This window comes from Hyaloscypha bicolor (genome assembly GCF_002865645.1).
Source record: "Hyaloscypha bicolor E unplaced genomic scaffold K444scaffold_183, whole genome shotgun sequence".
Lineage (NCBI taxonomy): Eukaryota > Fungi > Ascomycota > Leotiomycetes > Helotiales > Hyaloscyphaceae > Hyaloscypha > Hyaloscypha bicolor.
The window spans coordinates 2,609,689-2,634,353 of NW_020194685.1; the positions used below are offsets into that span (position 1 = coordinate 2,609,689).

General features: G+C 48.3%; 8 protein-coding genes across 8 annotated transcripts; 3 read left to right on the forward strand and 5 right to left on the reverse strand.

Moving 5' to 3' along the window:
• Positions 1 to 101: 101 nt before the first annotated feature.
• K444DRAFT_576316 (glycoside hydrolase family 18 protein) lies at positions 102 to 1,608 on the reverse strand (the record flags this gene model as incomplete). The annotated part of the gene is made up of 4 exons (XM_024877518.1): positions 1,225 to 1,608; positions 1,126 to 1,150; positions 826 to 1,057; positions 102 to 749 (listed from the first exon to the last, which is right to left on the reverse strand). Coding segments are annotated over exons 1-4 (1,020 nt in total), but the record flags the coding sequence as incomplete, so codon positions are not given.
• A 141-nt stretch (positions 1,609 to 1,749) lies between these two features.
• K444DRAFT_670332 (nucleotide sugar dehydrogenase) lies at positions 1,750 to 3,186 on the reverse strand (the record flags this gene model as incomplete). The annotated part of the gene is made up of 2 exons (XM_024887612.1): positions 1,750 to 2,553; positions 2,617 to 3,186. The coding sequence occupies 2 exons, from the start codon at positions 3,184 to 3,186 to the stop codon at positions 1,750 to 1,752; spliced, it is 1,374 nt and encodes a 457-aa protein (XP_024727565.1).
• Positions 3,187 to 4,776: 1,590 nt separating this feature from the next.
• On the forward strand, positions 4,777 to 6,714 carry K444DRAFT_576321 (glycosyltransferase family 2 protein). The gene is made up of 3 exons (XM_024877519.1): positions 4,777 to 4,847; positions 4,900 to 6,170; positions 6,227 to 6,714. The coding sequence occupies exons 1-3, from the start codon at positions 4,801 to 4,803 to the stop codon at positions 6,640 to 6,642; spliced, it is 1,734 nt and encodes a 577-aa protein (XP_024727566.1). The 5' UTR covers positions 4,777 to 4,800; the 3' UTR covers positions 6,643 to 6,714.
• A 1,520-nt stretch (positions 6,715 to 8,234) lies between these two features.
• K444DRAFT_604077 (carbohydrate esterase family 4 protein) lies at positions 8,235 to 10,232 on the forward strand (the record flags this gene model as incomplete). Its single annotated transcript, XM_024878794.1, has 6 exons — positions 8,235 to 8,563; positions 8,619 to 8,683; positions 8,744 to 9,479; positions 9,577 to 9,801; positions 9,919 to 10,083; positions 10,172 to 10,232. 6 exons carry the CDS (start codon positions 8,235 to 8,237, stop codon positions 10,230 to 10,232), a joined length of 1,581 nt encoding a protein of 526 aa, XP_024727567.1.
• A 2,273-nt stretch (positions 10,233 to 12,505) lies between these two features.
• On the reverse strand, positions 12,506 to 13,261 carry K444DRAFT_274472 (ankyrin). Its single transcript, XM_024871491.1, has one exon. The coding sequence runs from the start codon at positions 12,886 to 12,888 to the stop codon at positions 12,553 to 12,555; it is 336 nt and encodes a 111-aa protein (XP_024727568.1). The 5' UTR covers positions 12,889 to 13,261; the 3' UTR covers positions 12,506 to 12,552.
• A 1,269-nt stretch (positions 13,262 to 14,530) lies between these two features.
• K444DRAFT_274524 (uncharacterized protein) lies at positions 14,531 to 16,652 on the reverse strand. The gene is made up of 7 exons (XM_024871492.1): positions 16,463 to 16,652; positions 15,762 to 16,402; positions 15,463 to 15,710; positions 15,379 to 15,403; positions 14,757 to 15,329; positions 14,611 to 14,675; positions 14,531 to 14,547 (listed from the first exon to the last, which is right to left on the reverse strand). Exons 2-6 carry the CDS (start codon positions 16,187 to 16,189, stop codon positions 14,672 to 14,674), a joined length of 1,278 nt encoding a protein of 425 aa, XP_024727569.1. The 5' UTR covers positions 16,190 to 16,402; positions 16,463 to 16,652; the 3' UTR covers positions 14,531 to 14,547; positions 14,611 to 14,671.
• On the reverse strand, positions 16,572 to 20,123 carry K444DRAFT_576330 (cysteine proteinase). Its single transcript, XM_024877520.1, has 6 exons — positions 19,717 to 20,123; positions 19,034 to 19,653; positions 18,894 to 18,986; positions 18,544 to 18,844; positions 18,235 to 18,494; positions 16,572 to 18,183 (listed from the first exon to the last, which is right to left on the reverse strand). Exons 1-6 carry the CDS (start codon positions 19,892 to 19,894, stop codon positions 17,056 to 17,058), a joined length of 2,580 nt encoding a protein of 859 aa, XP_024727570.1. The 5' UTR covers positions 19,895 to 20,123; the 3' UTR covers positions 16,572 to 17,055.
• A 2,361-nt stretch (positions 20,124 to 22,484) lies between these two features.
• K444DRAFT_604083 (FAD-binding domain-containing protein) lies at positions 22,485 to 24,189 on the forward strand. Its single transcript, XM_024878795.1, has 2 exons — positions 22,485 to 23,607; positions 23,662 to 24,189. The coding sequence occupies exons 1-2, from the start codon at positions 22,680 to 22,682 to the stop codon at positions 24,138 to 24,140; spliced, it is 1,407 nt and encodes a 468-aa protein (XP_024727571.1). The 5' UTR covers positions 22,485 to 22,679; the 3' UTR covers positions 24,141 to 24,189.
• The last annotated feature ends 476 nt before the right edge of the window (positions 24,190 to 24,665 follow it).

Genomic DNA, 24,665 nt, shown 5'->3' on the forward strand with positions numbered 1-24,665 from the left:
GTGCTGGCTTGACATTTCTGCGCGACCATTGGTCCGGTCACGGGCACCGCATGGCTGAGAATCTATTACTTTGATCTATTCAACTGCTCGATATGAGCTTTCCAAAAGTTTTTGGGAGCCTGCCCTTACTAAACTGCTCGATTCCTTTGTATCCCCAACTCCGGTCCAGTAGAAGAGACCTGCTAGGGAAAGATCCTTCACGAATTGAGCCTTCATCCGTACAGTCTCTGGAATGTCAAATGAAACGAAAGAATCCCCATCGACATGATACGCCGCGCCCAGTACCCGATCTACTTGCGCCTTCTCAATCCACTCTTTGGAAATGTCTTTATACTCGATCTCATCACCCCCCTGGAAAGTCTGCCCTGGTTCCGTTGCACCCCGGAAGCGTCTTGCATAAGCTGGAATACCCAAGACTAACTTGTTAGGCGGAAAGCCCTGTGACAGGACATACTCGACACCTCCACTGCAGGACTTTTTAAGAGAAGGGTGTCCGCCTTGCGGAGTAAACAATTGCGAATGGTGGCCCGAGAGCTCACTCCAGGGCCCGGCGAAATCGTATCCCATCAGGTTTAGAAAGTCTAACTGTTGGGCCGCGGCCGACAGGTTGATGTTTTTGAGACAATACTGGCCCACTGGTAAAGCGGAAGTGAGCTGGTATGTTGGTGATGGCAGCGCACGCCTGATCGCCCCCAGTAGCTGGATGTAATCAGCGCCTTGTGATGCCGTTGTAGGGTGTTCCCAATCAACTAGCCCGCAAAGGAGGTGTTACTTTCTCGTTTCTCGAATATATACGGGGAGAGGGACGTCAGCACGGAAGCTTACGATCTATTCCATCCAGCGAGAAGCGGTCCACAAACTCGCGAGCTGTCCTTGCAAATGCTTCGCGGCAATTAAAATCCGCAGCCACAGCGGGAAAGTCAGCACTCCCACTCCCCCCACCGACACTTAGCAAGGTCTTGATTTGGGGATGCTGCTCCTTTAGTTTGGATAGCGCGGCGAGACAACCTTGTTTGCCATCCACAGGAAGTTGCAGATCGGCCTTGGGATCGAGAAGCTGTTCGATTCATCAGTCATCAGCTTTAACAAGTTGACCAAAAATGCGTTTTTGGATCGGACACTCACCCGCAACGTTCCATCGGTGTTTACACTGGGAATGAGAAGAAAGATAAATTAGCAAATATGACAGACGGCTGTTGCTTTGATTTGAGAAGGCTAGTGTACCGGGCAAATGCGTAGAAGATGTGCGTGATAAACTGATGCTGCAGTGCTGATGGCGGACAACCCTTGTAAATTTGCCAGGAGGGGTAGTAAACCGTGTTGACAAATTGTTGAGCCATCGAGGCTTGTGCTCGAGTGAGGGAGAACGAAATGGAATTGAAAAGTGGTGGATGGATGGTATTTGTAAGGTTAAGGATCCAATATTTTGTTCTTGGAGACCTCCCTCATTGTATTGGACACGTAAGGCGCCGCACACTGTCAGCATGTGGGGCTGCAGCTGGTGGCGTGAGATATTGAATGGGAAGAATGCATGAGTGAAGGGCGATCTACTAATATTCAAATAAGTATTTTGGTTAATACAGTTAAGTTGAGGTCCATGCAATCAGTCTTTTGTTGTGTCAAGGTTGAGATTACAAAGCGCAGCCCTTAAGCGACGCTTTACGGTGGGCTTCTCCCGCTCGGAAATGCGGCAGGGCTCTCGCAGGGGCAAATTAGGCGCGAAACCGCGACAATAAGCAAGATGAACCTTTAACGTTCGATCGGATACGTACACCACATCTCAATCCGCACACCACGAACTTCCCTCAACAGCTCAATGTCCATTCCGTCCTGCCGCATTGCGACTACAATCGTATCATACTGTTCCAAGCATGCCCTATTCCAATCACCGTCGGCGAGACGTGCAATTTGTGGCAACATGCTCTGTTCCACGAGCCGGTCTGCAAATGACACATCCACCCTTCCTGATTGCGAGAGGCTCTTGATCAACTCCAGCCCCGGGGAGTTGCTCAACGTTGCCTGCCCTGCCTTGAACCCGACGCCGACGACCAGCACTCGTGGCCGCTGGTTGATCGTCTTGTAATGTCCTTCCTTGGAGACGGAGATGGAGTCGAGGACCCGTTGCGCAATGATCGATGGCCGTTCCCGCATCCTCTCCGTCGCCGCTTGGAGCAAAGGGAAGCTGTTGTTTGACAGGAGATAGTACGGGTTTATGGGAATGCAGTGCCCACCAACACCCAATCCTGGTGTGAAAGGCAGATATCCAAATGGCTTTGTTGCGGCGGCTGCGCACACTTCGAAAGAGTCAATTCCATGCGCAATGCATGCATCTGCCATTTCATTTGCATACGCAATGCATATCATCCGCTGACAGTTTTCGTATAGCTTCGTCATTTCTGCGATTTCGGGCTTGGAGACCGGGATAACAGTGTCGAAGACTGCCGAGTAGAGTCGAGTAATGCTCTCGAGAGACCCCGGGACGATATCATCGAGACCTGACACAACCTTGGGAATGGACTGAATGGGTGGTTCTGTTCGGCCTGGATCAACTCGCTTTGAATCGATGCTCAGTCAGCCCCCGGACATCACGTTTTTCCCCACGAAGAGAGTGCTTACCTCAGGAGACATGCCTGCGAAAAGGCCCCTGGATGCTGCGACAGGTCCAAGCAGCTGCCGGGTCATCCCCACCGCGACCGAACTCTCCACAACCACCGTGGCACCTGGACGGGCATACATGGCAACGGTTTTGATCGCGTCTCGAAGGGCCGAGGAATCAATTCGCTTGTCGGGGAGAAGCAGAGTCGGAACAGCGATCAGGAAGTGGGTGGCGTCCTTGAGCTCACTCGCGTCGTTGGTACATCTTACATTTCTGTTGTGTCCAAACTCCCCCTGAACAAAGCCGATCCGCTCCTTTGATATGTCGAAACCCAGTACCTGGAACTCAGAAGAGAAGACTGCTATCAATTGCAAGCCTACGTATCCAACACCAATCACGGCAACCATCGGTTCTGCATTCAGTTTGATGGGTGCTAAGTGGAGTAACGATGTTGCATCCTCGTTGACGTAGTCGTCCGCTGGAGGAGTGGCGGGAAGGTTCTCGTTCAGATAACTCCATAGATTTCCTGTGCCTTCTAAACATTCATTCGAGATAATGTTGCCTTCCGGTTTGATATTCGTCGACATCATTGTTGCAATGATCTTTTCTTGCTTAAACTTCTAGAAAATCAATGTATCTAATGAGGAAACGCTCTTTCAGGAATACTTTTACTTTATATCGATATCACATCACTCTAGTGGGATTTGCTGTGTGGACCGTCTCTTTGCCTCGTACGTTTCCTGGACCGATTCCCACCCCACGGGGACCTCAGATGGCGCAGATTTCCGGGAACCTGACCCACGCGACATCTGGGCCCACGGCCATGCCCTTGGGTGAGTGAGGCTGAAAGAAGACTTCCGGAATCGCCGGAAATCTTGACGGCCCGCACTGATGCGCCGATCTTCCTTGTTAGCTTGATCCGAGTCCATCTTGCATGCATGAGTGCGGGCCGGAGATTCCACGTGCTCTCGAGCATCCATTCTGATATCTCAGAGATTACATTCAGTTACAGGTTCTCTGCTCGCTCTCCTGGAATAGGATAATGGACTGAGGTGTGTTGGGGGAAGCGATGAACTACAGCAAGTAATCGTCGACCATTCCACACACCTTGCGCCTATTGATTCTTCATGGCCGTGAAACTCCTTGATTTCCTCCAGCCCCAGTCCAATGCTGTCCTACTGGCAGTGGTCTTCTACTCAGCTACTCGGCTACTCAGCCAATGGCGGCGACTGAGCCCACGTTCTCACTTGGCAGTGTCTCGCCCTGAATAATACTTCCAGTCACCGCGCCAAATATTACTTGCCTAGGCCCTGCCGACTCGTACGGTGGCGTCAACAGCTTTTTGTGGGTATTTGGCCCCGCAAAAATTCTCCCCGCTAACCTTTTGCTCGGGTCCTTGGCGCTGTCGGTTCTTAGCCTGTCGGTTCTTAGCGCTGTCGGTTCCTTGCCATTGGTTGCACCGTGACGTACACAGCTTCAGTCAACATTGGCTCTGCAAAATTAGCCGCTTCTACCTATCCTCAGATGATGCGTTACTAAACAAATCCCAATGTAGTAATTGGCGTTTAAGCTGAGTCAAGTGTGGACTTCGAGACCCAATGTCCCTGGTCGTCGACCGCCGCCGTAAGCCGTGGTCACGCAATGGCGCTTGAAAATAATATGTTGAAAGTTTACAAAACTCTGAACATGCCCGTGAACCAAGTAAAATTGTCACTCGTTTGTTTCTTCCTATACTCTCCTTCTTAAACTTCCTTGAAGTGAAAATGGAATCTCCTACAAATCTTCCAAAGCCTGTCAAAGTTTTTGACCCAATCCCTCCGAAGAGTTCGACTGAGGGCTACGGAGCAGAGATCACTTCCCCAGAACCAACATACGCTCCTTCTGGCAGTGGAACAACACATAGCGGTACCGGTCTCTCTGGGAATTTTCCCCATTCGCACAGTATTTCATCTGGGTCTACAAAACTTTCCACTTTTACTTCCACTTCCTCCAACGAAATTGCCCTACCACAGCCTCTCAAGGCGTTTATACCACCACATATCAACCATGAACTGGTTTCCTTCACGTCACCCGGAGTATCTGTTACCCATACGCCTCGGCCACAGAATCATGATCAGGAGAAACTGGCATATCTGGTTCAGTCAATTGCAAAGAAGGGCACTGCACAGCCTACTGCTCAGTTGCAAGCCCGGGGAAAGCAGCGTATGAAGCTTGCAAAATATGCAATGACTCTCTTTTTAGTCACGTTCAAGTGAGTATCTTGGACTTTATTGAATCAGATCTACTCCGGCTTACACAGATAGCTTTATCTTCATTTTTTCGACGTGGTGGTGGCAAAAGTTCTACTACTTATTCCTCCCATTCATATCGCTTCCGCTCGCCCTCAACTGCGCAATGGTAGCATCCATCATATTTTTCACCACAAAGCACAAAGTTCGCCCAGAGCGTACCATAATACCCGAAAGCCCCGAGAGCTTGGTATTGCTCATGCCGTGCTACAACGAGACGATGGAAGAATGTACAAAATCATTGGACTCCCTCGTTGAACAAGTGAACATCGACCAGCACAAGAAAGCCATTATGGTGATTTGTGATGGGCGTGTTCGGGGCCCCGGAATGGCTAAAACCACAGCCCAGTACTTGTTAGACGACATTTTGATTCGACCAACGGCTCGCCATTTTATCAGGAAAGCTTACTTGGCTTGGGATAATCAGTACATGGACATTGAGGTCTCAAAAGGTACCTACAAAGGAGTTCCCTTCTTTTGCATCGTCAAGCAGCAAAACCAAGGCAAACGCGACAGCCTTATTGTTATACGGTCCTTCCTCTACAACTTCAACAAACGAGAGCAACATCCTCAAGTAATATTTTCTCCGGAGTTCTTCTCCCAGATGGCTTCATTCCTGGTTATAGATGCATCTATCTCTAATGTTGTTCACCTCATTGGGATGGATGCGGACACGATCTTTGATCCAACTTGCATCTCAGAACTTCTCAAAGAATCCCGGTATCCTCACACTGTGGGTGTCTGCGGGTATGTTGCAGTTGATTTCAAATCTTCCAACTGGAGTGCGTGGAGTCTTTACCAATCCACCGAATACACCATCTCTCAAGGTCTCCGCCGCTTACACCAGTCAATCGCAACTCACAAAGTCTCCTGCCTCCCGGGCTGTTGTCAGCTCCTACGCATATGCTCAACTACCTGCGGCGACGAGATTCTGCTGCAGAAATTTGGATACTGCCCGGGTCCGCTGGATAGCATGCTTAAGCATATCCGAGCAACCGCTAGTGAAGATCGAAATCACGTCTGTCTTATGTTGACAACATCCCCTAAGGCCCAAACCCGCCAGGCCTTGAGGGCTCGAGCATATACCGATGTCCCACACTCGTGGAGCATTTTCCTCAGTCAGCGAAGGAGATGGACTCTGGGAGCGACGTCGAATGATCTGCTACTAACTTTTGCCCGAGGAACCAATTGGTGGGAGAGGATTCTTGCGTTCTCGAATGTTTTGACGTGGTGCCTGAATGTATTTGTGCTGGCTAGTCTTGCCTGCATGATCAGGGCATTCATGAGTAAGTACAAATCCACCCTCTCAGCTGCTTGGCATGTGCTAAAATTTGGCCCATAGCGGTGCCATGGTTCATCATTGTCGCTTTTGCAAGTGTGATGATTATCCCACTCATCTACTACATTGGCATTGCGATATGGCTCCCACGCAACGCCGTTGAGCGAACGCAGTATCTCATCGGTCTCGCAATTTTCACGATTTGTGGACCATTCATCAACATCTCAGTCCTCCTCTACGCGGTGTACAATATGGACTCCTTTGGCTGGGGTAAGACACGGCAGGTTGTCGCTGAGGAAACCGACAACGACAGCGATACCGGCATTGGCAGCCCAAGCTCGTTGGGCTCTCGACATCTTCCTGACGACGAGGAATCGCAGGTGGTGTCAGGGAAGCTGACTCGCGATATGCCATTTACAGCTTCTCTGGGAATTTCAGGGTTGTCTGGTTCGAATTCATGCCGGGAAGGTGGCGCATGAAGCCAAGCTTAATTAAGACATGGACTGCAAACTCGCCATCCAGCTAGTATATAAAAATAATTTCAACATTTTTTGGGAGCAGACAAATTGCAGTGCAAAATCTTCACAATTGGTTGACAACCCCTTTTCTTTGGTGGCACGTGGCAGATCGAACGCACCGCAACAATAGGCTAGTCGAAGCGAGAGTGAATAAAGAGTCTTCCAATGAAACCCTCAAAAGTCCTGATTAAAAGCGCAAGAGGCGGCTGAGGTCCCGATTACCTGTTCATGGCTTTCCGCCATCAGCCTCCAACACTAACCTAGTAAAATAAATAAATCGGTCCTCCGCCACAGTTTTGAACTGTAAAAAGACTCTCGGGGGCTAGAACATGGGAAGATGTACCGAAGTCGACTTTTTCCGTGGGACTGCTTTTTTATTTCGTCGGCCTGACCGGCGGCGCCTTGTCTCACGTGTCTTCAGCTCACGTGCCTCCAGCAACAAGCGGCTCAGCCCTTCCCTCGCTGCTTTTCCAACCAAGGGGCAACACCCAAGAGCCAGGGGCCAGTGATTAGTGATTAGTGATCAGTGATCAGTGATCAGTGGCTAGTGACAACTAGTGACCACTCCGCTCTCTCCGCAAGTTCTCGACGCTTCGTCCGTACAATGGGGATTTCCCCAGGTCTTGCCACTGGGCAGACCAAGGCTTAGCAACATTCCACGAATCCCTGTACCGTTCCTCTGAGGAATGGAACCACGGTGGAACGTATCGACTAGAAGACTTGGCCCCTTGTACCTAAGCGAGAAATTAGACCTCCCTCCCTACTTTTACCTCTTTAACTCAGATTTTATTATAATAAGTATCTCTAATTAAAAAAGTAAGCTAGCATTAGTAATTAAATCTATTAGTATATTAATTCTGCATGTTTTTATATATATTTTTAAGGCACTTTTGAAATATTCTTAATTTTCTGGTGTCCCTCATCTCGTGCGTTGCATCCTCTCGCTTACTTACCCCTCGTTTATGTACCTCTCATACAAATTTACTATATCAGGTACTTAGCCAAGCCTCGCTTAGGGTTAGTCTGGAACGATCCAAGAAGGTTCCAGGAATGTTAACTAATCCATTCCAGGATTGATGCTGGATCGATACCTCAGGTATTATTTCCAAGCCTGTCCAGGTAGACCGCCGAGACAATGTCTCTGTGCTTGTAGATGCGGCGCAAACAGAGCCAGGACTGGTTTTCAAAGCCTAGAGCTCGGTGCTACAAGTTTTACTTTCGCGGCCTCTCCGGACTCCGCCCTATGACACTCTTTACCGTGGCCAGACTCCCGGGTTCCAATATGCCTGGAACGAAAGCGCTTTGCTGGCACCGCTTTTCTCGCACTAGCTCTCGATCAGGACTGATTTTCGATGCATGTCTCACTGGTTCAGTCTTTTGGGCCATTCGACTCCATTTCCAGATCATAATCAGGCGAGCAAAGCTTTGTTGAACGTCTCTTACGCTTGGCTGCACAAATACATAGACCATGTGCGCGCTCTTCAAATACTCTTCTTGCCCCCAGATGATACTTCTTCCTAAACTCGTTGAATATTTTACTTTCCTTAACTATGATGTTAACATACCTATCGACAGGATTGCTGCTCTTTTCGGACGTGAGCAGGCCTGCTAGTCAGTTCGCTGCCGCTCATGGTACAGGCTTCCGCATCCGCTCTTCGCCTTCTCAGGACGAGCTGAATGTACATTTTGGTGAAGGCGAAGAAGTTCGTTCTCTGCCTGAATTACATTTACTTGGACGCCGGGGTCCCCAATCCTGTGGTGCTGGTGTCGGCTCCTGTCCAGCCGGACAATGTTGCTCTTCCGGTGGACTCTGCGGCACAGGAACTTCTTACTGTGAGGGACCTGATTGTCAACTTGATTATGGGCCAGCTTGCGATGGAAAGTAGGTGCTCTGATAATTTCCAACATGAGAAATGTTTACTAAAGTGTCATCGCAGCATCGCACCACCTGGATCATCTACCCTCAGCGTCCCTCGTCCGCTCTGGGGCAATCAAGTTTATGGTTCGATATTAGTCTCTAAATTTTCCAGTCACAGAGCCTCTCACTAACGAACTGAGATAGGCGGCCGTGGTCTCTTCCATTGCCAAACCCCAGGGACAATTGCCCTTACCTTCGATGACGGTCCATATCTGTACACCCAAACAGTTCTTGATACTCTTCAAAAATACAAGGCAACAGCCACCTTCTTCATAACAGGAAACAACATCGGCAAAGGCCGCATTGATGACCCAACACTTCCATGGCCAGGCATACTACGCAGCATGTATGCTGCTGGTCACCAACTGGCGAGCCATACCTGGACACATCAGGACTTGAGCCTCACCAATGCTACTCAGCGCCAAAATCAAATGGTGTACAACGAAATGGCCTTCAGGAATATCTTCGGCTGGTTTCCAACCTATATGCGCCCCCCGTTTACCTCCTGTTCCTACGCGTCTGGCTGCGAGGATCATATGGCCGCCCTAGGTTACCACATGATTTATCTGGACATAGACACAAAGGACTATATTAACGACTCTCCGAATCTAATTCAGAATAGCAAGGACTATTTTTCCGGCAACGTCTCGGGCAATGCGGCAAATAGTAGCTACCTCAGCTTGAGTCATGACACCCATTTCCAAACGGCAATCAACTTGACTGAATTCATGTTGCAGACACTGCAGGCGAGAGGCTTCAGAGCAGTAAGCGTGGGTGAGTGTTTGGGAGACCCGAAGATAAATTGGTATCGGAATGCAACCAACGGTGCTGCTCTTTCCAGCAGCGTCAGCTCGAGTTCCAGTACAGCCAGCAGTTCACCGTAAGTTGTCTTCATATTTCCTAACTCTCTTTTCCTTATCTCGTCTGCTTCATTATAACCTTTGAGAAAAATTCAACAGCAAGTTAACGAGAAGTAGTGCAGCACAAACCCCCACCATCTCCAGCTCAATCTCAATCTCAATAACCACCTCAACAACTACTTTGAAAACTTCAACCACATCCTCACGGACGTCTTCCAGCGTTTCATCTTCGCCTACAGCCCTAGTAATCACAAAAGATGGCTCCTGCTCTTCACGAAGCGGGGGGTTATACACCTGCAAAGGGTCGGCCTGGGGTGATTGCTGTTCTGCCTATGGGTGGTGGTAAGCAACAATACATTCTCTTCATCTCCTCCCCTGTAATCCAGTCAATCAACAAATCAATCAACCAATCCTTCTCTACATAGAATGAGCGTTAATCAATCTCCTATGTTTTATTAGCGGCAAGACATCCGCTTATTGCTCAGGAGGCTGCTTGCCTTCGTATGGGACATGCGCGCTGAGCACAGGGGTGATCGTCTCGGCGAATGGCATGTGTGGATCCGCGGTGAATCAGACGTGTCTTGGTTCAACCTATGGAAATTGTTGTTCCAAATATGGATTTTGGTAAGGATTCTTCTTCCCCCCCAACCCCACCTTTTGCGTGTGGATCACACCGGCGTTGTAGTGGAACCTTGCTCATACTTCTGGACAGTGGGAACACGACGGCATACTGCGCCACGGGCTGTCAGGCTGGTTTTGGGACTTGCTCGTGAACTTGGAGATTGGAGATGTTTCTATGATAATGCTTAGGGAGGCTGGAATTAAGATTTGACAATAGGTACTATATAGGGAATAATCTTTTTAAATATTGTTTTAGTTCACTAGTGAATCTTTTTGACATGTGGAGGTATTTCTCTCCTCAACAAAGAGGCAGAAGCTGGCGCGCATAACAATAGCTTAGACTTAGCTAATATACGTCAATTTTTCTATGATTGCTCCTGTCGGCCAAGTTGTCTGAAAGGCTCCATATTTTTAGCAGTCTCTCAAATTGAGCGGCACTGGTAGAAAGGTGATGGTGATCTTAAATATAGATATCCCCAAGGGGGGATCTTCCAAAAAGGGAAAATCGTCAACACAAGCTGATAAAGCTCGTAGAACGTTTACTCGAGACTACTGAAAATACTTCTGAGAAATGGCAATATCCTTAGCAGTGACCCTTGGTGGCACTATTGATTGCATCGCATGATCACACTGAAAACCGAGCATTGGTAGCTGAAAACAAGGACTTTTATGATGGATCTGTCTTAGTGTCCGTGGAGATGTGCTTGGAGAATCATGCCACAACCTCAAGGCCATCTAGGGCCAAGCAATGCATTGTTTACCACAGAGAAACAGTTACCCGCTACGACTGGTGCCTCAGCTCAGGGATAACAGCAGTAGAGTCTTGGAAGAGAACAGACTGACTGCAAGAAAAGGAATTGATAGGCACGTGTGCTCAGACGAATGAAATGGCGATCCCGAGAACTCGTAGATGACATCAAGGTTTGTGGACTGAAAACGGCAAGCAGCTGTCAAGGTGTAAGCGGACTAATCCAAAGTTCCAAACGGTATGTCGAAACAAGGGCGAGCATTCGTGCACCACTTGGTTGTCGACCCAGATAGAGCGCTTCAATGTCTTTGGTATGTGGTGAAATGGCCAGAGCAGACAAGAGGCTCAATGAGGGCCCAGATCAGAAAGATGCAAACGACTTGGCATGACTCCACCCCCAGATACCCACAAATAATAGTACAATGGTTCTCATGTGATGATGCCGTCAACTGAGGAACTCAACGCCGCCCTGGTATAACGCTCCCAAAATGCACTTCCCTATACCCAGCGTCTAGAGATTGCTCGGCACAGGCCGATGACGGAATCGGGTTCAATTTTGGTGCAGAGTGCTAGTACGTTTGAGGTTAAACAAGAAAGCGAGGTTGTTGTCTCACTTTTTATGGAGAAGTAGCGGAAATCTTCAAATAGCTGAGATTTATGTTGCAGAAATTGATTCGCGTTAGCCCCAGTCCTAACGGCAAATCAGTTTCCCCGCGGTTTATAAGCTAACTGTAAACCCGTTTCCAACCAGAGCACCGGGTCGCGGACTTTCCATGGAAGCTTTGCCCGGAATTTCCCTGCATTCTTCAAAGGGGTTGAGGGACGTTCAGGGGTTCACTTACCAAAAATGGTCACTTAAGCGAAGCGTGTTCAACAGCGTGCGGTACTCCAGAGTGACTTGTCTCGGGCTTTTGTCTCGGTCAGTCCGCAGTGCAGCACGTGGCAAGAAGTCAGCCCCACCTGGACCAGGCTCGCAAGTATCGCAGGTGATAAAGCGCTCTTAGCTCGAGGCCTAGACCACAGTATTTTGTCGTTCCTCCTGCATGTGCGCGTGGTGTTAATACTAACGGGTTAGCCAACCTACCACGGTTATCCGCTCTATTTTAATCTATTTTCGTTTCCTGGGAAGTGACTGAGACGCGCCACTTTGTCATGTCGGCGATCTGCTTCTAGTCGGTGACTCCAAAACAAAACTAGGAAATATCTTCCGCGGGAAGTAGTCGGGGGGGTGGGGCTTTGCCTGAGCATGCACTGAGAGGCCATTTTAGCTCCCAAAGGGGCTCGTTCTGGCTCCCTTGACCCTCGGTTATACTTTCCTTATCTTGTCTCTCACCAAGCTAAGGCAGGGACTCAATCACTCCACGTAAGAGAAGGCGGGTTATTTAAACAGTCATGTGATAGATACGGTGCAAGAATGTTTCGCTCTATATTACAGGACATGGCATGCTATCTAGGAGGCACACTTACCTAGATTCTCTATCTTTGACCTCTCGACGGTCACCCTTGGAGCCAATCATACATATGAACGTAAATCGCTTGAACACGTGATTTTGATATTTTATAACCCAAATATTTCTATATATTTTTGCACGCTGTTTAATCCCTGGACCGTTTCTAATAGCCTACTATGAGATGGGTTTTCTAACTGCTCTCGAGCAAAGGGGTAATGGCGGCCTCGTTCCCTCCAATAAAGCCGCCTAGAGTGCGTTGCCATACTCTGCGCTCTAGTCATCGAAGTTGCCCTCCTGAGAAATTAAGCCGCAGACGATTTTCCCGCGATCTTCGTGTGAAGCCGCCTGAAACGCGTTACCGCATCCATTGCCCTGTGAATCGACACCGGCCCCATTCTCAAGCAGGAACCAGACGACGGACTCGTAACCTCCACCTGAAGCCGCCTGGAGCGCATTGCCATAGAATCCGCCCTGGGCATTTATATCGGCCCCCTGGTTTAGTAAGAGCATGACAATATCATAGTGACCTTTACCTGAAGCCGCCTGGAGCGCATTGCCATATTGTCCGCCCTGGGCATTTATGTCGGCCCCCTGGTTTAGTAAGAGCATGACAATATCCTAGCAACCTCTACCTGAAGCCGCATAAAGCGCATTGCCGTATTCTCCACCCTGGGCATTCACGTTGGCCCCCTTCTCAAGCAATAACCTAACGATAGCCTCATTCCCTCTATATGAAGCCGCCTGGAGCGCGTTGCCGTACCTTCCGCCCTGGGCATTCACGCCCCTTTTCTCAAGCAGACGTGCAACTGGTTTAACTAGGCCCTCAAGGGAGGCGTAGTATAATGGAGAAGCGATATTTCTTGTGCTTTGTGTCATATCAGACCCTCCTCCTGGCATGTCTGGGTTGAACAGTCGAATCCAATTGATATAGACGTCTCCTTTCGAGTGTAAAAGCCGTATACTTAGCTGATTGACTCGCTCTGCATCTTGTGTAGCTGCTCGGGCGTGGCGAGTCCAGTACTCTGCTGCATACCTTGCAAGCGGGAAGTCATCGATATTATTTGGTGTGAGTAATGTAGATCCCTTGAACTGAAGAAGGTAAATCAGACATGCTTGAGCAATTCTATCTTCGGCGCATCCTTGTATATTGTATTTGGAAGCTGGTCCGGTTCGAACACGATCAGAGATTAAGTACTCTTTGACGGAGAAATGAGCTAGTCTGAGCTCTTCTGTCTCATAATAGACGCCATCACCGCCCTCAGCTGTTACTGCTGCCGTGGTTACTAGGCTGGAGCATATTGTCAATATGTCTCGACGCTCCCGGAGTCGATTTTCAGCATCAAACCGTAGAAGATCTATTGAACTGGGATCGATTTATCGGTGGAAAATCGATATATTGGAGATTGACAATCTGTAGAATGACTAGTTTTGACTAGATACAGGAGAGTGATTCCATAAAAAACAGAGGGAATGGGTTCCCTAGCTATATTCCTGATTTCCACCCCACCATGTGATTTACCCCGCACTTACTTGGTGGTGGGAACGATTTACCAATCTGATTCCTGTACGTACGTTTAAGGAACGTAATCGAATGGCGATACTAATAAACGATTGGTGTATTCGTACGTAAGTAATACCCAATAATCGGACGAACTGAATTAGTGGTTAAACCTGGAGTGGAAGGAAAGGATGCTAGCCAAGCTAGCTAGTTCAACAAGATCTATATCGATAGCAACGACTTCGGCAACTTCTTCAATTCGGAGCGGCCGAGCGGAATATACCAGCCATTGTAGAATGGTGAAAGCATCTTGACTGTATTCTTCATCGATGCTGCACAATATCCGGGCATACGTGTCGTCCAAAGTTTTCGGAAGCGATTGCAATGCTTTTCGTAGCGCATTGAGTTTCAGACATTTACTCAGCACATCTAGTTGACACACAACCCATCGAAACCTTAAGAAGTGTTGAAATTAGGGGCCTGAGGCCCCTAATAGGCTTAGTAAGCCCTGGAACCGAACGCCATGGGGCTGTGCACTAGCTTAATACCCTGTCCAGCTGGAATACCCTGTATAGCTGGAATACCCTGTACGGCTGGAATACCCTGTATAGCTGGAATACCCTGTACAGCTGGAATACCCTGTATGGCTGGAATACCCTGTACGGCTGGAATACCCTGTATAGCTGGAATACCCTGTACGGCTGGAATACCCTGTATAGCTGGAATACCATGTACGGCTGGAATACCCTGTATAGCTGTAATCGGTTCAGCTGGCATAGGGATTTAGTACATGTGACTTAGGGGGTTCAGGGCTATATATACGGGCTACTTACCACTGTAGAACAGCAGTCAATTCAGTACGTTTTACTTGGTTTACATTGCAAGCACGTGACCCTAGCTATATTGCTTTAGCTAGTTCAACAAGAAGATTGTCAGTGCATTTTGGGACCTGTAAAGTAGATGGGGCGTTATAACGTACATCCCATGGGCTCCATCCATCAATGTCTTCTCGACCTCTCTTTGAACATTTGCAGGCCATTTATTCAGTTTTGGGTCGTTCTGAAGCCGGTCGCAAATGTGAACGTGAATATCAGCATTGACAAGGGCACTTTGGATGCAGATCTGGTCGGTAGCCAAAGGTGCCAGAGTCTCTTCAATGTCTCTCTCCCTCCGACTTGTGGCCAATATATGCAGATTCTCAACCTTCCAGTCCATAGTATTCTCTAGCAGCTTTAGGAGTGCTTCCCTTTCCTTGCATTCGTCCAACGCGTCAAGAATGATGAATGTCTGCTGAAAATCTCTTAGAATATGTTGTAGAGTCGACAAAAGAGCATCTGTTGTCGGCTGCTGCTGCCCATCTTTGCTGCGAGCGAAGAGGATGTTCAGGGCATCCATAGATTTCACAGATTGCACAGAGAGTTGTTCGATCAGGGACCGTAAACATTTCTCATGTTGTTGCTTCTCGTTGTCATTGAAGTCGAAGTAAAAGTAGGCGATTGCGACTGCAGGATCTGATTCATAGATAGACCTGATATGTTCAATAATAGTTGAGCTAATTCTGTCAACGGCTGCCATGCTCGAATCTTACATAGAAGCCTTACCACAGAATAGTCTTCCCGCAGCCAGCTGTAGACGTCAATTAGTGATCAAGGCATCTGTCCGACGCCTGTGGACCATGGACTCACGAATGCCTTGTAGCCAGAGGAAGGAATTTGCGCACATTTTCCATTCCTCGAACTCGTCGCTTCCGACGAACCATGCTCCTGTCGTTGGTTGTCGCTTTTTGCAGGCGGCGTTGTGGTTTGAAGAAGGGTCTGGCGATGATAACCATTGCTGGACCTCCCGTGCAACAAGTGTTCTTTGCCCGGCCTGCAACTCTACCACGCTATCACTTAATCTCGCCACATTATACTTGAGTGCTCGAGCTAGACCCCTGATAATTCTCAGCGTATATTTATAACGGAATATGTATAGCTCAACTTACACATGATCCGCAGTCAACGCCAGATTAAACGTCACCTTGTATCTTCCAGTAATGACGAGAAGCTTCTCAACGTCTTTGCTGGTAAAAGGCCACTTCAAAGCTCTCAACCCAAATTGCTTCATCTTATCCTTCGCCTGGCCAGGCTCTAATTTTGCAATTAGCCCTGTCAGATCTTTCTGGCACTGCTGAACTGGCCCATCTTGTTGATTGAGAAGGCTCAGGATTAATTGCTTGGCTGTACCTGGATCTTCAGCCAGGTCTGCCACATTTGTCAAAATATCCTGGAGCAACATTACTTCTTCCCGAAGGCGTTGGATATCCTTTCGAGCTTCCTTCACCCCCAAGTAGTATGTTTGACACAGGTCAAAAACCTTTCCCGAAATCTGGATCACGGCAATGATGCTTGCAGCCTCGCCCAAGCCAGCCATTTTGACAATGACTGAAGTCTAGTCGAGCGGGAAGTGCTTATGAACTCAGTATATCGCCTTTGCTATTGTGGTTTGAGGTTACCGAATTGCACTTTGTAGCTATATTCATTGCGCAGGTGTGCTTTTTGTTCATGAAATTGTCGTTGGTATAGACGCCTGGAAAATTGTGGCGGAGCCGGCTTCCTGCCAACGACCACGTGGCACTGTTAGCGCCTAACAACGTATCACCAACGATCAGCAACCAACTTTCTGTATCAGAAATGGAGAACCAACCAATGGTCATTAAGTGAAATACCCCTAATATACGGGTTGGTTTAACGACGCTACTGCATCTATTTTTTTTCTTTCGCAAAATCCAAGTGATGAATCGCGATTTTTTTTTGGCCGCATTGAGCCCGTACCTATACAATCTCAATGTTTGTGCCAGAACCCTCGCACCTGTGCGTGCTTTCGTCTGAAATGCCAACACAATGCAACTCCAATGAACTGCTGTGGTGCGCAGTCCTCTAAAAACATGGTCTGGTACCACATCGCCGCCTCTCTCGCCAAATTCGTTGTCCTAGACTCGTAGGATGAAGCTTGAGTATCACAAGCTGCAAATTAAAGTATGTGGGAAGCTGAGAGTGCTGCGAATTGTACGGGTGGTGGGGCGGAGGAAATTGTCAACAAACCAGGGGCCACATACAACAGTTGTATAGAATTGACCCATGTATGCATGTAAGGGAACATCGTTGCAATCTGGTATATGCCAAAGAGAAAACACCACCAGTACTTTTAGGCCACGACCCCCGACCCCTCACTTCCACCACCACTCTTCTATGTCTCCCCTTCTTTTTTATCCCCACGACCTCGGTGTCCCTGTTGGGTTACTTCTCTGTATTATCCTCCTTCTTATCCACCACGGTGTTATCAGCCTCAACTTTCTCAACCGCCACCCCAACACCATCGATATCCTTAGTCGCATCCGCCGCAGAATCATCCACATCCAGCTTCCCCTCACCATCCTCCCAATCTCTCGGTCTAACAACCTTCACTGAAACACCATTCTCCTTCGAATAAACCCTCAATCCCACAACAACAACGGCATTCCATGGATCAGCCTCAAATTCATCCTCCTCCTCTTCCGGTTCCGGTGGAGGTGGAGGAGGAATGGCTTGCTCTGCGGCCAGTTTTTGCTCAGCAAGGTAGTCTTCGATTTCGCCGTCAGAGATATCAGACACATCAGAGTGGATGTCGGAGTCATCATCGTCATCCTCATCGTCCGGGAAGCCGACGGTGGGCGGCGGGGCGGATGGGTTGGGGCCTTTCGCTCTGATTTCGAGAGTTTGGGGAGGACCGGCAGGTGTTGCTGTGGTGTCAGGTTTTGCTGGCTCAGGAGTGTTTGTGGATTTTGCTGGTTCCGCAGGTGCATCAACAGAAGCAGACTCATTCCCAGGCTCGGCAACTTTTGGTTCATCCTTCACCTCTGGCTTGGCTTCCTTCTCCTTTTGAGCTTTCTTCTCAGCTTTGGCTTTGGCTTTAGCCTGTCTCTTCGCTTTGGCAGCACGCTGTTTTCTCTTCTCCTTATTTTCATTATGCTTTCTCTTTTTCTTCTCCTTCATTAGTTTCTCTTTAGTCTCTTTCATAAGCTTCGTCTTCTTAGCAGCTTCGACTTTCTTCTTCCCTGCTTTTTCTTCCTCGGTCTCTGTAATATGTCCTTTGGCATGAGCCATGTCGTACGAAAGGCCAATGCGCACAAGCTTCCCACGGCGCTCTTTAGCATTCTCGCGAACGACTTTCTCAATCGGCCAGCGGTCCTCCGAGCGCCTTGCTTCAATCTTCATCAAGACGTTATACTCACCTGGGTCAAGTTCGAGCTCAGCGGTCGTAGATCGGCTCATGTTGTACCTATTGCAGCTGCGTACGAGATAAGTCTGTTCTCCTGCCTTATGCACACGGAATGACAAGCCGAATGTATACTGACCCTCAAGACCACGAAAGTATCGAGAGTCAAGCTAAGAATCGAATTAACCAATAGAAGTAAAGCATATGGGAAGATATATTACCTGAGAAAGTACTATCGTAACGGAGGACTTTTTTTCCAGCGTAAATGTGAACTTGGTGTCATTGTAATCAACATTCCAAGGAACAGTTACGGTTGTCCACTGCTGTGTTACTTTCCACTCATCCGAGAACAATTTTGTACGGTCAAACAATTGATACTTCTTCATGAGATCGTCGTAGGACATCCAGAAGACCCCATCGTCTCCAAAGCGGTGGTCGAGCTTTTGCATCCATTCCGGTGTCCATTCTTTGCTGCCATCACCTAAAACTATGAGCCGCTTGCACAGCAATATAGGGTTGTCCAAACTTACTCCACGGGCCTTTCCACTCGACCTCGCCCCAGGGGTTCCTCAAAAGGACCAACCTCTGACCATCAACCTCTACTGCCTTCATGACTGAGTAGGCATGTCCTTCAACAATGCCCTTTCGGGAGCCGTAACCCCGCTGATAGGCCCAGCAACCAAAGAGGAATTCTTCATTGACCTTCAAGAGTTCTTCCTTCCAGAAATAGTCTTTGTCGAGGATGTCTGTTATGAAAAGCTCTGTGGTCACACCTCCAGTCAAATCTTCCACTCCTTCACCAGCGTAGCCTCCCTCAATGGCTGAGTAGTCCTAAGCCAATTAGAGTAACATTTGGGAGGAAGAGCGGTCTTATACTTACACCATGAGCTTTAGCGTATGCTTTCTCCATCAGAGGAAGCCAGCTCTCATTAGGGTCCTGGCACTGGGCAAAGAATAAGGCAGAAGAGCCGGTCTAAACCTGTCAGCAAAAAGTTGGAAATATGTTGGAGAAATTGATACCTGATAGAGCTTGCGGTACTCTTCCTCTGAGTTGATGCGATGGTGGCCGTCAAGCATCATGCGCTCAAGCCAACTTGCGTCGTAGTCGGGCTTGATCAAATATAGCTTGTCGTCAATTATCTCTGACACCCATTCCCCATCTCGATGAAACACGAAGCCATACGCTCCAACCTTTTCATCTCTCGCGACGCAGACTTTCTCAATGAGATCAGGTTTATTCGCCAAGGCGCAAAGAGCAGCTAGAAACCAACAGTCGCCATCATTGCCTTGACGGACGTCATTTGCAGATGCTCCTTCGACGAAGAATTTTGGGTCTTCGAATATGTCCCCAACTCGCTTCACGCTTTCTGGTATGGCGGAGGATTTCGGCTCTTCATCGCTTGACTTCAATTGCGTAAGACAATCTTTGTCCCAATCCAGATCGGTCTCGATATCGAAATGGGGGTCGAGGTATTTTGTATTGGTTCGATGGCACTCATGCACAATCTTCTCGACCTTCTCTTTGCAGATCGCTGCTGCTTCTTCGTAGGACGCTGCAGCATTCCTCCCCTTGACAAGACCCTTGGGGCTCTTTTCGCTGGCCTTCTTCGCAAGGAGGTTCTTTGGTATGACAGTGGATGCTGCAAAGGGCACATATTAGCAGATGTTCAAGCATCAGGAGGTGTGTGGTTGAACTAAAATACCTATTCCTGGAGTTTTTGTGTCGAACTTCTTCCAGAACTCGTCGATGGCGTCCTGTGGAGACTGATGTTTCACTTTTTTGGGTGGGGGGTCTGCGAGTTTGAGAATGACGTCCTTCGCAGATTTGACCCTACCTGCATCGCTGCCAGAGCCAGAGATTTTGTCTCCCAGTTGACTCATGTTGCTAGTGTTGCTGCAAGGGTGATTGGTCTTGGAGGCGTTGGAATACAAGACTCAATGATTGATTTCCTCTCCTACTCCACATCAAATGCGCCCAAGAGTAGTTCGTATCGGGTGGAATGAAATTGAAAGGAGATAAGACAAGAGAAATGAAAGGAAAGAAATCCGGAGGTTGGAGTTGGAGGGAGGTTCAGCTCCAGGCTGGAGCTGAGCCTCTGCTGCAGCTCCAGCTGTACAGATACTCGGTATGCATGCAGCAAGGTATATTTTAATGGTTCATGCTCTCGCTATTCGCTGGAGCATTGCTGACGCGGAGGCGGGGGATCCGGACCAGCAATCTATCCACCTAAGGGTTTGGTGTTCCCTCAGAGCAAGGCTATTCCGGCCCCGGCACTTTTCTCCTGGCCGCAATACAGCCCGTGCGACCCTGTCAAAAAGAATCCGACCGTCTCGACCTTCGATCAAAATCATTCCCGAGTAAATAGAATAGGCGAATTTCATAGTAGACGCTCTCTATAAGGCCCCAGATACTCGCGTTGGCAGCAAGAATGTGTCGGGTCGTCGTCGCTGTAATTTGTAGACTATTGCACGCGTTAACCTTAGCACTTTGGTTTGCGCACGATCTATGTTGCGGGCCGGCCGTGCCTCCTAAATCTCTGCGGGACCACTACGGGACTGCTCCAGCCGGAGGATTTCGTAGAAGTAGCAGCTTGATATACTTCTAACTCCTTAGCCCGGCTTCATGAGGCCCAAATGGCCAATTTCAGTATCCTATGCAAGCCCAACGTGGCCAGCGCATCAAGCCCGAGTTTGCCTAGCGGCCGCAACCCAGCCTCGTGAGGCTGAGTGCAGACAACGTGCTCCCGACGAAGTGCAATAAAATCCAGCGACATGAATATCATGGTCTTCCGTGGACTAACCAGGCACTGACCACATACCTGATGTCTATCACTTTTGGTAGTTCAGCTGTTGTCTCAATACTGGGAGTCCAGTTCAGCACTTTCCCGCCGCTTCCTTCCCAGGGCCCTTACTCAAATGGTAGCCCACCTCAATTCAACTGGCGGACAAGTCTGCCCACAAGAAAGGTGGCAAGTATTGCGGCCGCGCTTTCATCTGCCCCTGCCAAGCTTTTGCCTCTACACTTACAGCCGACCATAGCGAATGAACTACTAGTGAATAGTAATATAATATTATTACCTTATATTTCTACGTTAGAAGAGTCGGTCTCATCTCAATTGTCGATTGGCAGGCCAGGCCTTACAAGGTAGAGGAGACCGCTGTAGATATTGGGGAAGTCTATCCGAGGAATGATTTTGACGATGCCACCGGATGCTGAAGTCCCAAATCAGGGCATGCAAATCGACCAGTGATACTGGCACACTGGCTTACTTGGTATGCGACCTAAGCTCTTTTTCTAGAAAACTAGCTTAGGTCGCATAACACTGGATGGTTGGGTTTGATCTGTTTCTGCTTGCAGCATTCGCCAGCTCCAAGGTTACTACTCAAGTTCGCAAATGAATCTTTGATTTCTGTACTGCTAAAGATGAAAAAGTTGCTCCTAGAGTCCTAGAGGAATACGACCGATCATATACACTTTTTGTTGTGGAAAGTTGTCGCTGTTATCTGGGTATTATTCCACACAATAAGAGGTTCATCTCTCCTCGCCGTTCTATATTTGCTTGTCTCACCCGCCACCCTCACAATCTCCGATATCCATCATTAGCTATTGCCAAGGACACCAACTATTGAAAGACTTTATTGCTAAGGTAATTAAATAACTCCTTTGCTCATCCTCTCCCTCTCGGCCACGCCACCTATCTCCAAAGCACTGCTGTGACATTTCTTGAAAATAAATAAGGAGTGAGCAGCCACGGCCAAGGGTCGGCGACCACAGGTTTGTTTACTGGGGCAGACAGATAGGTTTGGACATGATATCAATTATATGTATGGATTGATAGTGATTTTTCTTGAAGGAGAGATCGATCTAGGGAACGTTGCACGGTATACTTCGTCTCTCACGTCATGGACTGCGACTTTCCCGTTGGCATTGAAGATTTGTCTGTGGCTTTTAGCTGCCGCTTGTTCCCGTTATTTGGTTAAAAAAATCCTACAATTTTACCTCCTATTGCAAATAGCAAGGAACAGTGATTTGCATAAATGATTGTCTGATTAAAAGAAGCTCTGAAGGGAGCCTCTGGATCTAGCTAAATAAAAGGGGCTGATGAGTAAGCGAAGCTAAGCTCCCTAGTACCCGTATCCATACGACATCTCCTATATTTGTAGTTTCTGTTCCGTATCATGCACGCAGACATTTCTCCTCGTTCCAGAGCAAGCTCCCCAGGCCTTCGCCACGTGGCCAACCCGCAATCCTTACTTTTTCGACAGAGAACAGATGCCTGCGGGATTGGAGTGTAGGGCTAGAGCAAGCTGACTGCATTCTGTGAGCGCTAGCTGACTAATTATTACCCCTTGAGCCTCTCAGAGCCTTTCCTTTGACAAGGCTAAATTACAAAAATGCTTTGATTAGCTACAAATTACGAAATACGGGCGTGTGGTCCGGTCCAGGACAGGCTCTTGAGGGGGCAAGTCTCGGAAACTTCTTCCTCCGCTTCCTCCCCCCCGCCTTGAGTGGCAGTTATATACACCTCATTTCCAGTTTCTTCGTTCTGTTCTCATACTTTTCTTAGGTTTTTACTCCACCAAATATCAACCCCTACCGTGAACGTCCCTCTTTCTGAGAAGATCACAGTCATCATCTATTTTAATACTCAACAATCTTTGGAGGATGTCTGCCTCTCCAGATTTTCGCTACAAGATAGAATTCGACCCATTAACAGATATCGGCCCTCGCCCTTCTACCCAGCTAGCAGATCTCATATCCAAACACCCAAAACTCAAAATCTACACCTCCTCCTCACCACACTTTCAAGGCATGAAAGCAATCTGGAACCTGGAATATGCTCCGAACGAGCCTTTAGCTCTGGTACGCGTCACCGCCCCCTCCGAGGTCTCGACTGTGATCAAATTCTGTGTCACCAACAATCTCCCTCTCGCAGTCCGATCAGGAGGGCACGACCTCTGGGGTCGCTCTCTCATTGACGGCGCCGTGATTCTCGACATCCGAGAACTGAACCAAATTGTCCTCGCTGAAGACCAGAAATCAATCACAATTGGAGGAGGCACCCAAACTGGAGATGTTGTCAATTTTCTCGACGGCCATGGTTTGGTAACGCCTTGTACTCTTGCTTCAGTTACTGGTCACTTAGGATGGGCATTCAGCGGCGGGTTTGGTCCACTCGTCAACGCCTTCGGGTTAGGGGTTGACCAGATCATCAATGCAAAAATTGTCACCGCTGATGGAGAGATGCAGGAGGATGATAGTGAGCTACTTTGGGGGATCAAAGGTGCTGGTGGAGCGTTTGGTGTCATTACGGAGGCCAAGTTCAAAACATATCCTTTGCCGAAGATGCTGGGCGGCATGTTGATATTCAAGTTCGATGAAGCGGAGAACATTCTTTCTGATGTTCAGAAACTGCTCGATGAAGAGAATGTCCCTGCTCAACTGTCGATTGGATGTCATTTTTCGAAGAGAGGCGGGGCGCCCACCCTTACGATGATGTTCTCGTGGGCCTCAGTTGATTTCGAGGAGGGAAAGAAGTGGCTGGATAAGGTTAAGAGTTTAGGAACTGTGATGATGGATATGGTTTCCGAAAGTTAGTTTGAAACCTGCATGAGACAAATGCTAGGCTGACTTTGATCCTCAATAGTAACTATGAAAAAGTGGTGCGACATAATTGCCCCCATGCTCCCGCAAGCATCCTATAACTCCTCTCGCTCCTTCTTCATTAGCAAGCTCTCTGCTGAGGCAGCCAAAATTCTCCTCACAGCCTCCACCAAAGTCCCCGAAAGCCTGCAGTGGGGAATTGGAACTTTTTTCATTGGGGGAGAAGCGATCAAACCGCAACCAACTTCATCGTTTGTACTCCGTGAGAGATTCGTCTTCCTTCATGCTCTTGCTCCTGTCCCGGAGAAGAAACAACTTACTGAGTCGATTGAATGGACAAATGACATTTTGAATCAGATGAAAGATGAGGGATTGGTGAAGGCGAATTATTTGGCCATCATGGGACATGATCTTTCTGTACAAGAGTGTTTTGGAGAGGAGAATTTTGAGCGTCTCAAGGCTTTAAAATGGAAAGTAGATCCTGGGAATGTATTCAAGCATGTGCCTGCTCAGTTTACGTAAGACATCCAGGTCTATCTTAAGGCTTAAATGTCCAGCAACGCAGCTTGCCTCTCCTTGCGATTTTCTCCATTACCAACAAGTATATACGCACCCTGACTCCAATCCCAACCACTTCTGATCGGTACGCTGAACGCCTATTCTTTAGAGGTATATTCCCCTTTCAGAAACTGTTTTGGCCAGAAATAATATCGTCCGGGGCCTAGGCTTACTCTCCGAGATAACAGTCTTTCCAATCTTCACTACCAAGGAACTCCATCTTTTTGGAACACAGTTTTGATATAGTCGGGCCTTAACTCCAGCATTTCGTCTTGTCGGATGTCCCCTCAGACGGTGGGACATTGAGGCACTTCCATCCTCGTACAGATGTATATCGCCCCGCACTTCTTCGGCACATGATGTATGACTGCTTACCACAACATTCTGTCTCGGAAGAAATGGCTGACCTGGTCACAGAAAAGCAGACACCACCAAGGCCTAGCATCTCCGAAACCGCACTCCACTATCTACATAAGTATACTGAAAGAC